Here is a 16,409-nt window from a genome sequence, read left to right as displayed (position 1 = left end):
TAAACAAGCGCACAGAAGAGGGGAACTACACTGAAATTAATGTCCGTAAAGTACAGTGTTCTCTGTTACAATAGCACTAGAGATTGATTACAGACTGCTCCCATCCTAGTGTATACTAGTGAATAATAAAAGGGTAATGAAACAGAAAGGAATTAAATTATTTTATGAGATGGCACTGACTGGCTGTAATTCTTCCACATACACAAACCATAGACATAAGTTAGTTAGTCAATGCCGATCACCGATGGCTAGCTGTGTTACTAAACACAGAGAGGCCATTTTAATGGCAGATGAATGAAGAAAACGTAAAAATCACAAGTTTTCCAGAGCCAATTTGTTGTGATACACACTTATAGGACCTTAACAATAATCCACAACCATCTACTCTATAACCTGAGAGTGAACTTGAAATAGAAGCGAAAATCTAGCATTGGAGTTATACCACCAATTACATAACAACCCCCTCATCTCTTATCAAAATGCAGTCTCACCATATATGTGCCAGAATGTTCTGAGGGAGTCCTGACTGCATGAAGATGTCTTTGACCTCCAGACCACTCACAAACCCGTCAAGGTCACCGTCAGTTTTCAGGAAGATGTCATCGTAGCGGCCTCTGTCTGTGGCCGGGACCACCCAATTCAATGAGTGCTGTTTGCAACAACAACATTGCACAGTCAGACAACATGCCCTACACTTTTAAGGAAGATAGCTAGACCCCTTACAAACAGAACAGAGGATGAGATGGGAGTTTGGTGGAATTATCCATAAACACAGAGAAAAATACTAGCTGTAACAACATTCTAACACTGGGTATTTACTACATGATCTCATCTGAGCTTCAAATTTCAATTTCAATTACATAAAGAAGAGGGTAAACCAATGAGTTTCCTGTTGCAAACTCTGCTCTGGAGTACCTGTGAGGACTTGAGAGAGTGCTTGGGGGAGAGGCTGCCCGCACTGTTGAGTGAGTTCATACTTCCGTGGGAGGGGGTGGATCGCAGGCTGTCTTTGGGTGGTGGGGGACTGGCGGGTAGCCCGGGTACGGTTCCAGGCAGAGAGCTAACCGACTTCTTCCTCTTAGAGGGGGGAATGAGTGTGGAGGGCAAGACCGAGGGCACTGGCTCCTTCTCAAGGGCACGGTACACTAGGTGCATGGCCTACCAAACAGAGAACACAGGACGCTTACAGTTACGAAAGATCTAAGATACTTTCACTTCGGTCATCTTACACCAGGAGTGTCAAACACAAAGCTCTCATACGGCCCCCCCAGATGTTTTGGGATGGAAGGGGATGAAGTATATATGCATAGCCAGTTGTCGTATATGTGTAATAACCAATATCTCTATGATGGACATGGAAAGGTAGGGTATTTCAAGAAAGAAAGAGCAGCATAGCTGCCTAATATGAGTTTGACACCCTTGAGTTACACTCAGCCATTCAGCAATGGCTGATAGAGATCATAGCAATATAGGCTTGAAGGTGGACATGCCAAGAAAAGTGGATCACTGTAAGTCAAATGTTGACTATGCTGTATATTCTTACCACTGCAAATTCATCTCTGTCCAGGTGTCCATCTTTATCAATGTCACTAAGGTCCCAAACCTTGATTAATAGAAACATTACATATATTCTTCAGCAACATATATTTCCATTGTCTGGAGTGACAACAATATATCACAGAACATATCAAATATATCAGTATAAAATACAAAAAAAACCCCTATAATTCTGTACCTTTCCCAGCACGTCCAGAGGTAGTTTTGAGTTCATAAGAACAGGCTTTACTTTCTCTCCAGAAAGGAGTCCATTTACTGGCGAGAGGCTTTCAAATATGCCATCAAACTTACTCTTTTCTTCGGGCTATACACAAAAAAAGCAAATGAAAAATCAGTGAGGGAGTTCCGCAGGGAGACACTAACCAACCATTATGCACACATCATTTTGTAAAAATAAAGTTACTCACCCTCACTATCCAATGGCTCTCACTTGAACTGGGTACTGCAGTGAGTGATGGACTGCTTGTGTCCTTCTGCCAAGAAATAAATGCATAATACAGAAAAATATAACCTACGTGCCCATACTAGTTTATTCAATATTTGTCATATACATTAATATCAATATGCATCAGCTATATCAAATTGACCACAGTGTCAGCAGGTGATGACACAAATAGTATTATTCTCTTCTAGCCTTCAACAGTCTTCGGAGATTACACATAAAATTACTCACAAATTTAGGAGGAGGGACTGTGAGGTTGAAACTTGTCAGACTGACTTCTTGGCCACTCTGCGCACAGGCTACCAACCGCAAAGCAACATAAAATCCCTACACACGAAATAAATGTTTAGCAACACAACACCAACAGAAATCAGAAAAATTAAGTCAACTATTTCATATAATAATAGATTTCTTTTCTATACCTGTTTGTCTAAGAATCCTTTCCCATCTGGATCAGCTAAATCCCAGATCTGGGAACAGATTTGGTAAGTAAACCTTTTGTACTTTTGGCACAAAAACATATGCAAATTATACACCCACATATATACACACACATGGGGTAAATATGGTCCTGAATGTGTCAACATTCATTCCAGAAGGCACATTCAGCACTTTTTTCCTGTGTCAGTATACAACTCTACTTATGGACTTTAATGTGGATTACCCGAGTTAATACTAATGTCTGGTGAAACTTTAATGTGAATAGCCTCACTGGAAGTATGTTTACTAAAACAAATACACACATACAGTACGCACAGCACACACACACACTACAGTCTACTACAGAGTCTACTACAGAGTGATGTATTGGATCCTCATGGTCCGTTCAGTACCCACCTTTCCCAGCGTCATGTCCGGAAGCCCAGACTTCTTCAGGAACAGGGCTGCTTCTGTAGGCCCTACCCTCCCTGTATTACCTGGGTCAACCTGGAAGAGAGGGACATTTCTTTAACCGTGTTGACATCTCCATGTTTACCGAAAAAAATCTTTAGCCTAATTTAAATTTAAAACTCAGCACAATAGTGTTTTTTCATTATTACAAGTTAGTAAAAGATCTATGTAGATCGCTGTGTTTTTGTATTACTACAAGTTAGTAAAAGATCTATGTAGATCGCTGTGTTTTTGTTTTTTGAGTATTTGACCCAACCATTTAGTAAACCAGTTCATCGTAATTAGCAGCCAGGTAGATCAGATAATCAGTGGTCACCTGTATTAAGTGCATAAGTAGAAAGAATATATGGCAGGACTTTTACTTTCTGAAACCGGGATGTCCGCTTCCGACTGTGTACATTCGAAGAATTTGCTTTTACTTATTGCATTACGTTGCTGATCAGATCATAATGGCCATGGCAACACAGAGGAATGACCCAAGCATTTGAATTTGAGTGTGGAGGGAAGTGGGTCTGGGACGAGGTCACAGAGCACTGTCGATACGAAATAAAAGAAAACAAATCGGTACTACCTAACTCGAGCTGCTGAAGCCAACAGCTATTCATGGGTTTCATCAGGTCCCTTTCCACAGGTGTATTAATCAAGCACCATGCAGTCTGCATTGATAATCATGGTGCTTAATTTTATACATCTGTGGAAAGGGACCTGATGAAACCCATGAATAGCAGCCAGGCAGCTGCAGAGCTACACTCTGGGGGCATGATGTTAAAGATGCCCCCAGAATGCAGCACTGTAATGGTGTCTGGCTAATATAGCTGTTGGCGAAAGCAACCCGAGGAATGTACTGTAGCACTGATTTTTTCCCCCCATTTTATTTCATGCCGACAAAACTCAGTGACCTCGAAAAACCAAGATCTGTGGGAAAATTCTCCATTAAGCCTTCTGGAGGTGTCTTGGGCCTAATTCATCAAAACGCCGCTGAAGGAAGGTGCCTGCTAGATAACCCTTGCAAAATGCTCTTGAAGGCTACTCTGCTGGGGGTGCTTTTTATTGTACAAAGGTTGCTTTTGTCTTTGATGGTAAATAGGCTTGGTTGTTGATTTGCAGCTCTGGGAAATCCTCTACCTCCAGCACTAGGAATTTAACACCTCTCTTGTGTAAATCTTAAATTCTAAATCTGAATTTACATCTGTGGAGATTCATGAATATCCTACTTCAGAGGTATGTTTGTGTTCAGTTACTCAGATGCAAAATCATTACCATCTAAAAAAAATCCATTGGCACATACATTGCTACTGCTATTGCATGCATTATGCTGCTTGCCCGATGCTAAAACTTCTCAGGGATAAAAGTATCAATTGCCCTTTAGCATGTAAACATTTAAAAGCAGCATGTAGTTTATGACATTAGACAGATCATACTCAACAAAAATGCCAAAACCATGCCACATGTCAACATTATTTTTCCAGATAACAAAAAGACAACAATTGTGTTTACATGTAAAAGTTAATATCACTTTACCTGTCTATAAAGGTTTTCATATACTGGGTTCCCACTCGACAACTGTGGAGAGAAAACGCTGGTTAGAAGGCCAATGGCCCATCTACATGCAGATCATGTTTTAACAAACTCTGTCATTCGCTTTGCCTAGCTTTAAAGTCCAATGTAAACAAAATGTGTTCAACAGATGGTTATACACCTGTAAGTACTAACTTCACCGTGCGATGTGCAGCTGCAAAAGATATTACTGCCAAAGACTGTGATTACTAAAATAGCTAACTTAACGTTATCCAGCTGAAGGTGGTAAAAAAAATGCCATCCTGGCAAAGGCACGGCTAAGCAGCTAGCTAACGTTACTCACATCTTTATCGCTGTGTTAACCTATTCATGTTGAATTATATTTTACTACAACAGGCAATGACAGTGTTAACTTTGATATGAAAGAATAATGTTACAGTACTGGCAATTTGGCTGGGGACACGGTTATCTTTGATGTATCATACTGCGTGAAAATAAGAACATTAAAGCCGACCAACTGCGTTATTTATTTTCACTCGGGATGTGATTTGCGCTAACTGGTTAGAGGGCTAACGTCAACAGCAACTGTGATACCAGTGATGTTGAACTAGTTTGAACAGTATGTGATGTACAGTAGGATGGAAAAATTCAAAGACTAGTATTAGTAGATTTAACGGAGATAGATACCAAGGTTATGTTAAACATGCATTTATTAATCGAATATTAATACCATGTAACATCCATTAGGGAGGTTATGGGATTTGATATTGCTAGCTAGCTAGGAGTGAAATGTTCGCATGCTAGAAGCTAGTTGGTTACTAAACTCTATGCGTGCATAGATTGTTACAAATCATATGCAACTAGCAATGTTTAATCGGCCCCACAATGCTTGTCTTAACAAAGACTAATTGAATAACAGCAACATTAATGTTAATCAACAATCTCCTATAATTGCATTCCAGCGATAGCTTGTATGGTCAGATAGAAGTAATAGCTGGCGTGCTGTGTGAAGTATACAGTGAAGGTTTTCGGGTTAGCGATGGCTAGCTTGGACGCCGCAAATCAGATGCAATCAGATGTTGATATCGTGTATGGAATATAATAAATTTGTACATGATCTCCGTGTTCATTAGCACCGGATTGTCATCAATTTAACGTCACGTCCTAAATAAACAAGTTTAGCTAACGTACCTCCTCTGGGTAGGTAAGATAACGTTAGCTAGCTAGCTAATGCGGCTATCCAGAGCTCGAACTAACGGTATTCCTTAGCTGGCTTGATTTAATTAGGCCTAGACCCCTGTCGTCAAACAAGGCAGATACACATGTCTTGCACTTTGTTTTGCGATAATTAAGATTGGCCACGTCTGCCTTTGCACAAAGACCATTATCGTCCATTGAGCATGATTGTAATATTAACAATGAATGCATTCTTTGGTGTTACCTGGGTGAGAGATGTGAGGGCTGCCATCTTCCCTGTTGCTGCGGGAACACGCACACCCTTTTGAAAAACACCCCCCCAAGTGGACGAATGGCTTCAAGTCACTTTACACTTGCTTTACTGTCTTTGTGCATGACAAGTGAACCATTTGAACCATGCACATAGTGTATTTAGAGCAAATAGGATGAATACATTTGCCAATATAGCAATGTTAAATATAAAGCTAAAGACTCTGCACAGATACTGATTGCCCGTCCATTCTCACATGCTCAGTTTATATTAGTGTTTTGCTTCAGACATACAGAGATCAGACTCAAAGTAATTTTTTAAAGCTTTGTAAAAGCTATTTATTTAACATTATGCTGAAATAATAACCCATGTACCATACATCCAGCCCTCAACCTTTGAGTGTTAAGGCATTTTATACAGGCTAACCGTCTTCTCGCCATAATAACAAGGACAGTAATAATAAAGCTACAGGTAAAACACTGTAACCAGACTGTGACAAAATGTTTGACCCCTGGGCTATGTTAAAGTCATGCAGCTGTATAGACTCTTCTAGCAACATTCTTTGCCATAAAGTGCCAACATTTATAAAAAATGTTCTCTTCCATTTTTTGGCCTAGGCCTTGAATGCAACAAAAAGCAAAAACGAGTCATGTTTCTGTAAGCTAAGCAACACATTGTGAGGAAAAGGGAGGATGATATATATTGGTCTTCCAATTATAGCATACCATTTAACAACGATGCAACAATAATTTAGTTTGAACAGACCGTTTTTTTCCCCTTCATTAAAACAAAGTAAGGCAGAATGTTGGCGATGTTACAGGGCTCAAAATGACGGAGAAGTACAAGACCATTATTTTCCAAATGAGACTTAATTCCTTATTTAATCTTTTTCAAGGTTTTGCTATGGTGATAAAATGATAAAAATCATACCAATGTAACATTAAGAATATATCACTATTGAAACCTTTTCATACTATGTTTCCCAAATTTGTTGACTTGGCGTATGTCTTGTATTTACCATCACTGGGCCAAATTCTGATAAACAGCGGTAGGCCTACATTACAGATTTGTAAATTCCAAGACACATCAGCTAAAGGACACTCTTCATTTTAATTTAATATAAACTTAATGTGGTTCATGATAGAGAAGCAAAATGAACTGAAATAAATTAGGTTGTGTGTGCGATGGCAGAAATAAAATAATTGTCACCTCAATTACATAATAATAACACACAAAATACAAACAGCAGTAATAGCAGCAGTGGAAATTCACAGTTGAGGTGATATGGTTCAATAAAAAGGGAGTGGCTCTTGCTATTAATATTTTCAAACCATGGCTTTTTCCCAACAGAAACTTTCTAGAAGACCAAATACCACTGGCCTTGCCCCTTACAAACATTACCACACATATTCACCCTTGCACTCTCTTTCATATACACCCACAAACACACACACACGTGCACACACACGCACACACACACACGCACGCACACACACACACACACACACACACACACACACACACACACAAAATACAGTAAATCTATTATTTTTCTTGTGGCTGTCTCCCAAACTATCACCATCGTAAACTGCAAAAACAAAAACACTCCATCGTAAACTGCAAAAAAAAAAAAAAAAAAAAACACTATCACTCATCATCAAAGTTTTGCTGAAGAAGGAAATTGGCAGCGAGATTTTCATTTTTCTCACACGCAAAGTAAGCTTGAATGACCAGTCCTTCTGGGAACCCCAAAGCTTTTAACTGAAAAACAAAGACATGTTCGACTTATTATTTCTTGTTTGTGATTGTTATCAATCTATACATTTATACATTTGTTATTATTATGTAATATGTTACATGTATGTTGTCTGTTATATGTTTTATGTCCATTACCCTCTCAATTGCCTCTTTCTCCTGTGGGGTGACCTGTATGTAGTTTGTTTGTGGTGCCCCATGTGCTTCTGCAGCTTCACCGTGAGGCTCGTTTAACATCTGTACAAACTGCTCCTGGTGCTGGGTGATTTGCTACAAACATAAAAACCATTTACCATTTACTTAAAAACTTCTCTCTCTCTTCGAGAGAGAGGGTGCAGACAGACAATGACAAATTTGTCATACCATAAACAAACATGCTTACATCTTATCAGCTCTCAGTCCTGTCAGTTGGTATACAGTGTATTGTGTTCCACTAACCTGGAGCAACTGTGGGTTGTCTCTGCCCAACTGCTGTAGCAAAGCAGGTAGGAGGGCTGGGTTCTGCTGAATGATCTGTCTCATCTGCTGGAACTGTGGCTGATTCCTTAGAAACTCCAGAGGATTACCAGAGGATGGCAACTGAGATGGAGTCGCTGCTCCTACTAAAAGCATACAGTTCTGCAACGTTACCATCATGTATGCACTGTACATAATTATTCCAATGCACATAATTGTTACTTTGGAAAGAACAACGGCAATAAGTTCATAATAACAAGTTAATTAATTCATTATTAATAAATGCACACAATTATTGGTCAAAAATGTTCTTTCCAAACGAATTTCAGTACGTCAGAAATACACTTCATTGCAGCTTTATAATAAATTGTTCTTAAAAAAACAACCTGAAGTAGGAGGAGGTTGGGGTCTCTCTACAGGTGGGGCAGTGGGATTGGTTGCAGTGGGGTTGGCTGCAGTGGGGTTGGTTGCAGTGGGGTTGGCTGCAGTGGGGTTGGCTGAAGTGGGGTTGGTTGCAGTGGGGTTGGCTGAAGTGGGGTTTGCTGCAGCGGGGATGGCGGCGGCAGCAACAGATCGTGTAATTTCCTGGCCGAGAGGCTGCTCAGGCTCAGCCGGAATACCCTTATAATCACAAACATAACTGAAATTATTGTTTCGAATTCAGAAACATGGATTTCATGTTTGACTCAGCATCAGAAAGATTTTTACCATGAGCAGGTATTCAACTGCCCGGTCTGGATTGTTATAACTTGCTCGAAGAGCAGCAATCACTTGTTCTCTTGCATATCCCATGGACATGATTTCAGTTACCAGGTTTTCGTACGCTTGCCCTGTGACTAATCAAGCAAACATAAAAGAAACTGTAGTCAATGTAATGTCTCAATCTAGATTGTCATGTCTTGTAAATGAGTTTTGGTCTTCTCTTCATACCTAAAATTGATGCTGCCTCTTCTAAAAGGCCCAACTCATCAGCCAGACTAGGACAAAAAAACACAACCAAATTGCAAATCATCACGCAAATTCACATTTATACTTGACATTTTGAGATGTGGTAATGAAGTACATCAGAGGAGATTAAACAGAACTGGTATAAATGGAGGGCCATGTAGTAGTGTTCCTCACCTGGAGGCTGAAAGAACAGGTGGGCTTGAGACTGCAGGTGAATCCTGGTGAACTTCCTGGGGTCTGCCTTCAGGAGGCGGAGCAGAGACTGTGGTGGCGCTTGCTGGTGTTGCTGAGGCGGTGCTGGCAGCCCTGGGTCCAGAGACAGCCTGATCAGCTGTGCTTTGAGTCTCTTGCGATGGGACTGGATGTGGAGCAGGGGAAGGCAAGGGCACTGGCGCTTGAGCTACGACTGGAGTTGGAGCTGGAGCAGGGGCAGGGACAGGGAAAGGGGCAGGTGCAGGAGTGGGAGTAGGAGTAGCCACTGGTGCAGAGACGGGAGTAGGAGGGACAACATCCGTGAGGGGAGCCGCTCCCGGAGCAGGAGTCGGAATTGAGCCTGGGCTAGCTTGGAGAGGTGGCAGTGTTGATTTGGGCTGCAAAGAAGGGATCAATGTGATTGGCCAGAGATTGGTCAAAATAGCCTCTAAATTCTACCAAGAACAATCACGCTGAATAACACTGATTGATTTCAATCTGTTCCCAGGGGCATGCACTGGAGCTCCTCTATCTGTCTTTGCACGTCTGATTGACATCAGTGTGATTACAGTGCTATAGATTGGTTAACTCAGGTGTGTTCAGACAATCAAGAGTGCCACTGACGTGTTCAGTCAAGTATGCAGAGAGGGGAAAGAGAGAGAAAACACAGGGCTGGATTGAGAAACTGATTTTGACCATATAGAAATCGTGTTGTCTTACCTTTGCCACCATGACCACAACAAAATTCTTCTCATCCATCTTGTAATCCCTTAAAGGGATGTCATCATTCAGGATTTTGCCTAAAAAAATGAACAATAACAATACACAAGAACAATTATGAGTGTGAGTACTGGGAAAGCTAAGGCTTTGAAAATGCATATAGTTGTAGAACTGTATACTTAATGTATGTTTTATTATATATAAGTTCTCACCTGCATATATGAGTTTTTGGCCTGTGGCTGGATAAGCATCTTTACCCCTCTCTTCCTCTATCTTTTCCTTTAATGCTCTCACCTGAAACAATCAACAGTAGGCCTATAACTTTACTAGAGAAACAACACACCAATAACATATTACTAGTGCATGGAATTTCTTGCAAGTGTAATACTGTAGGCCTAAATTCACTTCAGTATTTACAGTCATTTACAGTAATCAATATGTTATTATCATGTGCCTTTAACCTAGTAAATATGATTTGTTGTTTAACTGTTCTAATGAAGTTAATGTTGGCTATGTAAACAAATGAGGGCGGTGAAGCGTTCCCTTCTTAGAGAGAGATGAATTATTTGGAAGACATGATGGATGGAGGGACGATCATCATTCAGATAGAGGGGCTGGCTATATTACTTTTATATTGTGTACTGTTATTGATGTGTTACTATATTATTACATTTAGGTAATTTACACTTTACTTCAAGTATGATCATTCACCATACATGTAACAGTGTTTATTAACTACAAGTAGCTACAAATTAAAATCACTTCATGTTCAGAGGAAGTCAACAGCAGCTGCCTAACATAACATGCATATTCGTTAGCACTCTATAAACCTTATTTTTAATTTTAAATAGGTTTTTCTTTTGTTTACTCGACTGCTATGGGATATACCAAAGGTGATAATAGCCTATAGCCTACTGGTAATAGTTGTCTATGAATAGAAAACCCTATGCTTATGTTTAGCATAGCATTTATTATGATGAAACATTTGTATTGATAGTGGCAAAGTCAGAGAATGTTCGGGACGCCCCCCTACTCCCATTGCTCATTTATTTGTCAGATTTGTTGCGATCGCTTCAGGAGTGCAGGGGTTAGGGGGAACTCCACCGTGATATCAAACCAGACCTGAGGAAATATTGCGCTGTCATTTCACGGTAGAAAGCTGGGGTGGCAAGTAAACATCGAACAAAATCATAACCCCACCACGACCATGGATTGTCACTCCCGTATACCATGAATTGCGACATCGTTTAAAATAGTATCCCCCTAAGATTTAAGTTGCTTACGACGAGGCCCCGGTATTTCCCAGTATCTCTAGCCCGACCAGTGGTCTATTTACTTGGGCATAGGAACTCCGGCGTGGTTACTTACCGTTAGTTCTGGATCTATTTCTATCTTAAATGTCTGCTGCTGTAAAGTCTTCAGAGTTATTGTCAACATTTTCGATGAGATCCCAGCCCGCAGAAGCTCGTTCAGACGCGCGTGTACGATGAATTTCCTATTACCGTTACCACAACACTTAGATGTGACTCAGCTATCTCACTGGAAGATAATATTATGGTCAGACGCCATCTACTTGCTGCCGAGGACAAGACACGGTTTTAAACAGCCCATGTGGTCACCGCCTGTGGGATGTCCCTGGTTTACGCAAAACCAAAGGCGCAAACATATAGGCTAACCTACGCACAATAATTCCTCATTTTAGATTGGTTCAGGGAATGGTAAATAATCATGCTGAAATGTAATGCCATGTGAATGTACAGTAGGCTACAATAATTGTTTTATTAGCCTATAAAAGGGCGTAGGCCATTTCTGGCACTAAGATAAATGGATTAATTTAACCTATCGGCTACTTAATCAATATATTTTCCCCCCCTGTTTTGTCGGCCTAGGTGTACAGTACACTTTAAGAAAAAGTAGGTTTTAGTTTGGCTCCTTACCTTAAATGGCCCTACTAAACATGACTGTAGCCTAATAATGAATAATACTATAAAGTCAAGTGTAAAGCCAAATCAGCAAGTTAATTCTTTTCCCATATCGCTTCATGTAGCTATGTACACACAACCTTTAAGAATTCTGCTTCAACGCTGGTGGATCAATTATGAAGGAATCATTGTGGAATTATCTCTGAATCATCAGAGATAAGTGAGGAATGGTGACAAGTAAAGAGGTGACATGGTTTATCCAATCATTAACACCTCATTCAACATACAGTAGCAGCACTGAATTATTCTGAACGATATCCATCCAGCAACCTTATCCAGCAATTATGTTAACAAATACTTATTTTGTCTGGTAAACACCACAACTATAACCAAATACCAGTTACTGTGGCCTTATCCAGGCTGTTCGGGTACTGTAATATTTACTTTATATGCAATGAAGGCAATTAGGCAACCAGGTGAAATTGGTAAAATTGCTATATTCCACTGAAATCAAAACCTAATTAGAAGGGGGTCACTTTACAATTCTAGAATAGACTGTGTCTCTTTATTCTCTCAGAATAAAAACACAATGTGTGATGCAATTTTCACAATGCAATGTTCTGGAGTAGAACTCAGAAAAGTGGGAAATGTGTGGAAGACAAAATAAAGTGTCCACAATGTCCACATAAGCCTGACTGAAATAAAACATAAACATGAACAGTCATGCAAGTACCAATTTGTATTCTGAATCCAAGTTAATCTTCCTATAAACTACGTGATTCGTCCTCATACCAAATACTGACTGACACCACAAACATAGAGCAAATTCTGTACTGGGGGGGGGGGGGGGCAGTAGGTAGAGACAGGGAGATCATTAAATAGGACATGAATGTTTAAAATCTATAGACAAAATAAGTTAATACTAAATAAATCTTACATAAATAGTGTGAAAGTGCAAATCAAAACCACAAAGAAAACAAATTACCCCAACATTTTTTCAACTCAAAGGGTATAGGAGCAGCACCAAACATAACACAAACATGGGGCAAATAGCATTTCAAGTAAAAGGACAGAAGAAATGAAACCCAAAAATCCATACAAAACCATTAGTAAGGCAAATATTGCCTGCTCTACCCTCTTATTCCCAATGGCTGAAAAACAGAAAAAGGGTGTTGTGGCTTTTTCCCCTGAGGCTAGACACCCCAGGGAGAACAGACTACGGATGGACCTTCTTCAGAGTTCATCTTTCACGTCTTGCATGGGAGCCTCCTCGTCTTCCTCTTCCTCCTCGACTGGACTGGTCTCATCTGCGATCTCCTCGTCAATCTCATTCTCCTCTTCTTCTTCCTCCTCCTCTTCACCCTCCTCATCAAGGATGTCCTCGTCTTCATCGCCGCCATCGTAATCTCCACCGGCGTCCTTATCCTCATCCTTCATATCATCCTTGTTGCTCTTTTCCTCCCTCTGCTTCCTCTCCTCCTCTTGCTGCTGCTCTCTCATCGTCTTCTCAGGTCCCTGTATAAAATGTGTCCAAAGACATGATAAGGTCATAAAGGTTGTTGTGCCTTGATGAAGATAACATACAATGGCATCTATTTGAATTATAAAACAAATTACCTTTGTGACTCCCCAGGTCTCCTTAGCAACATCATCTGCTGTCTTCACATCATCAGTAATTAGGAAATTGTCAAAAATGGTCCCAGATTTAACCTAAAAAACATATATAATTTATATCATCCCACATTTACTGTATTACTATTTATGAGCTTCACCGAGGCTTCACTGAAAACTAACAATGTAATAGGTACAGTTTACGATACAGGTGCAGTATATGTATGTGTCTCAAAAAACTGACAATATTCTACAAAAAGTTGAGTACAGTATGTAAAATACCTGCCACAACTCAAGGCCAATTACTCCTACGTTGTCAAACTTGTAAATTGTGCTGTCAGGTGTGTAGTCAGGATTGTCAATATCAGGATGCACCCAGCTGCCTTTGTAGTTGGGATTATCAATCTGCTTTGGTTTCCATTCTCCCTGAAACAGATTAGAACAACTAACTTGTATAGTATTCCAAATGACTCATTCATAAATTAAAGCTCTTAATAATTACTTTGATGTTTTGTGTTAGGAATGTTTACACGTATACACAGCATGAAAGGATGTGGTAGGTGAGGTGTACCTTGTACTCTGGGTTAGGGATCATGGGTGGCTCCCACTCCCCATCCATTTCCTCATCCCAGTCATCTGGCTTCTTGGCATCAGGATCAGGGATATTCTCTGGCTTGTCCCACTCCTGAGGACAATGTCTCATTGATTACAAATTAAATACATTTTAAATGAAATATGAAACTAAAGGCTAATAGCATCGCTTAGAGAAAGCCTGAAGACATGCAAAATAGAAACTCAGAAGAGGTGCAAGAAGTGGAAACTCAGAGTACACAGTCATGCAGTTATACGTTAAATGATGAGAGAAAACAAGAAAAAATGTGTTGGTGCAACCTCACTGACCTCTGGTTTTGTGTCCTCAGGGTCATCGATTGTGACACGATCATCCCAATCCTCAGGCTTCTTGGAATCTGGGTCTTTGATCTTTTTAGGAGGCAGAAGATCCCAGTCTTCCTCAAGACTACCCCACTCCAGCTTCTCATTGTTAACTTTCACCTCATAGGTCTGGTCAGGTTTCACGATCAGAGTATAAAGGTGGGTGTGTTCATCATCCTAAGGTTGAAGCATTAAGGTAACATGTTCGATTAATTAATTGATGAAACAGGTGATAGCTTCCCGCTGCATTACAACATACATTACGAGGAATGTGTTTCCCTTGTGTGAGACACATAACTCTGAACAAACATTTTTTAAATGACTGTGATACATATGATGTAAACTAAAAGCAAAGGTGCACTTTTGTGTATGGTATCCAGCAGCAGCTAATTGCATTTCCACTCTCCATTCCCACTGGCATACTATGGACTGCGTATTCAATGATTGTTAATAGTATAACATATTTACCCTGGCTTTGACTTCTTTCTTTATGAGGTGGTTCTGTCCCTTGTAGTTGATAATGACATGAACCTTTTTGGTGCCATAGCCACAAATATCAGGGCCTGGAAAAATAAGACAGGTGAAGTTTGAATCATAGACGGTAAGTAAAAGTATTGTTAGATATTTGTTGATTTAAAGGCCAGACCTGCACAGCTTACCAAACATAATATAGTATTTGGAATCTCCGTGCATATCAGCTTGATTCAAGTCAGCAGGGAAGAGCTTCACGTATCCACCACCACAATCTATTTGTTGTTCATGTTTAACTGTAAACTGCACAACAAGAGTTTTACCCTCATTGCTGAAAGGTTTGAAACGGCTTGAGATGGAATAAAAGTGAGCATCCTGACTGGTTTGAAGGCCTATGGACAAACACAGAACCAAGAAAAAATAATGGGTTACATGATGCTGCTGAAATTGGTAATCTGTTGATTACTGTTGTTGTTTTTGCATAAGTGTTACTATAAATGAATGAATTTACCTTTGTCCTTTTCAGGATCTCCGTAAAATTTCCCTGCAGACAGCTTCCACTGGCCATAGTCAGATTTGTGTTTAGATTCCACCCAACGACTCTTCCATCCATCTGTAAAGAAACAGGAAGAGGAAACAAATACATAGGAAGTTTGCAAGCATGTCAGTGCAAGATACTCAAGATACAGAATGGCTGGGCCATATCTAGCTAGACTGCCCTACATTGTCACCATCAATTGGACTAGGCAATAAATACACATAGGCAATAAATTGTGCCTATGTAAATTAATAATAATAATAATAATAATAAAATCAGTGAATCATACATATCATGTCATATTTTCACTGCACTATTTGTCTTGGCAATATCTTTACTATGGCTAATTATATGATACAGTAGGCTATGAGGGTAAATTGAGATGCAAATCATTCATGCATGTACTAATTAATGATGGCGTGTATGTGCGCTACGTGCATTACCAAACCTGCCTACTGGTCTAATTGTGTCTTCTACATAATCTTTGCTAAATTGATTACAAATTAAGATTGTGACAGCCCTTCTCGGAAAAAAATTGACTACTTCAGTCTGTCATGCAGCATGTACCTCCATCCAGAAATTGCTCTTTGAAGAACACAGTAGCATCTGTGATGACTAATAATCCAAGTAATGCACATATTGCCAAAGTAGATCGCATACTTGCACCTCTCCGAAGTCCCAGTGATCTTGTTTTCACTCAGTTCTACTGATAGAAATTATGTTGCTATTAATGTTGCTAGCCCGGTTCTTGTGCACAGATGGCTGAGACCGATTGGACTGATGCTTAAGTGCTTAGCCAATGACATGAGACCACGGGTTGTCAGAGGACATGTCAGCTTTTTCAAAATGATCCCATTCATTGCAATTTTTCTGTCAACAAAACTTAAACTAGTGCTTTGTCATTCCGTGTTGGTACCAACTAAAATATAAATAAATAAATAAAAAACGTCTCAGTAAAATAGCCTATGCCATACTGACACAAACCTGAAATAAAATTGTTGACTCTAG

The 16,409-nt window shown here is 39.9% G+C and overlaps 3 protein-coding genes across 11 annotated transcripts in view; all 3 read right to left on the bottom strand.

Annotated features, from left to right (window-relative positions):
• eps15l1a (epidermal growth factor receptor pathway substrate 15-like 1a) overlaps positions 1-5,895 on the bottom strand; it is a 32,590-nt gene extending 26,695 nt beyond the window's left edge. For all 8 annotated transcript variants that reach the window (XM_062555883.1, XM_062555878.1, XM_062555880.1 and 5 more), the window contains exons 1-10: positions 5,850-5,895; positions 4,412-4,453; positions 2,837-2,926; positions 2,422-2,469; positions 2,231-2,326; positions 1,965-2,030; positions 1,736-1,861; positions 1,544-1,603; positions 916-1,158; positions 492-649 (exon numbers count right to left, since the gene is read on the bottom strand). In XM_062555883.1, the coding sequence (XP_062411867.1) occupies positions 492-649; positions 916-1,158; positions 1,544-1,603; positions 1,736-1,861; positions 1,965-2,030; positions 2,231-2,326; positions 2,422-2,469; positions 2,837-2,926; positions 4,412-4,453; positions 5,850-5,876 (956 nt within the window). In that variant the 5' untranslated portion in view covers positions 5,877-5,895. The remainder of the gene's footprint in view (positions 1-491; positions 650-915; positions 1,159-1,543; positions 1,604-1,735; positions 1,862-1,964; positions 2,031-2,230; positions 2,327-2,421; positions 2,470-2,836; positions 2,927-4,411; positions 4,454-5,849) is intronic.
• A 270-nt stretch (positions 5,896-6,165) lies between these two features.
• Positions 6,166-11,497, bottom strand: rad23ab (RAD23 homolog A, nucleotide excision repair protein b). 2 transcript variants are annotated; one of them, XM_062556758.1, is made up of 10 exons: positions 11,295-11,497; positions 10,139-10,220; positions 9,927-10,006; positions 9,189-9,604; positions 8,997-9,043; positions 8,775-8,902; positions 8,453-8,687; positions 8,049-8,212; positions 7,749-7,880; positions 6,166-7,616 (listed from the first exon to the last, which is right to left on the bottom strand). In XM_062556758.1, the coding sequence occupies exons 1-10, from the start codon at positions 11,361-11,363 to the stop codon at positions 7,503-7,505; spliced, it is 1,467 nt and encodes a 488-aa protein (XP_062412742.1). In that variant the 5' UTR covers positions 11,364-11,497; the 3' UTR covers positions 6,166-7,502. The 2 variants fall into 2 exon arrangements, with proteins under 2 accessions (XP_062412742.1, XP_062412743.1); XM_062556759.1 differs by having other exon boundaries at positions 8,049-8,209.
• Positions 11,498-12,829: 1,332 nt separating this feature from the next.
• Positions 12,830-16,081, bottom strand: calr3a (calreticulin 3a). Its single transcript, XM_062555890.1, has 9 exons — positions 15,969-16,081; positions 15,375-15,476; positions 15,052-15,255; positions 14,861-14,955; positions 14,360-14,569; positions 14,031-14,144; positions 13,742-13,885; positions 13,466-13,558; positions 12,830-13,363 (listed from the first exon to the last, which is right to left on the bottom strand). The coding sequence occupies exons 1-9, from the start codon at positions 16,057-16,059 to the stop codon at positions 13,082-13,084; spliced, it is 1,335 nt and encodes a 444-aa protein (XP_062411874.1). The 5' UTR covers positions 16,060-16,081; the 3' UTR covers positions 12,830-13,081.
• Between the last annotated feature and the right edge of the window lie 328 nt (positions 16,082-16,409).

This window comes from Sardina pilchardus, chromosome 15, assembly GCF_963854185.1.
Source record: "Sardina pilchardus chromosome 15, fSarPil1.1, whole genome shotgun sequence".
Classification (NCBI taxonomy): domain Eukaryota; kingdom Metazoa; phylum Chordata; class Actinopteri; order Clupeiformes; family Clupeidae; genus Sardina; species Sardina pilchardus.
The sequence above is the reverse complement of the archived record's forward strand: the minus strand, read 5'-3'. Positions and strand labels throughout refer to the sequence as shown.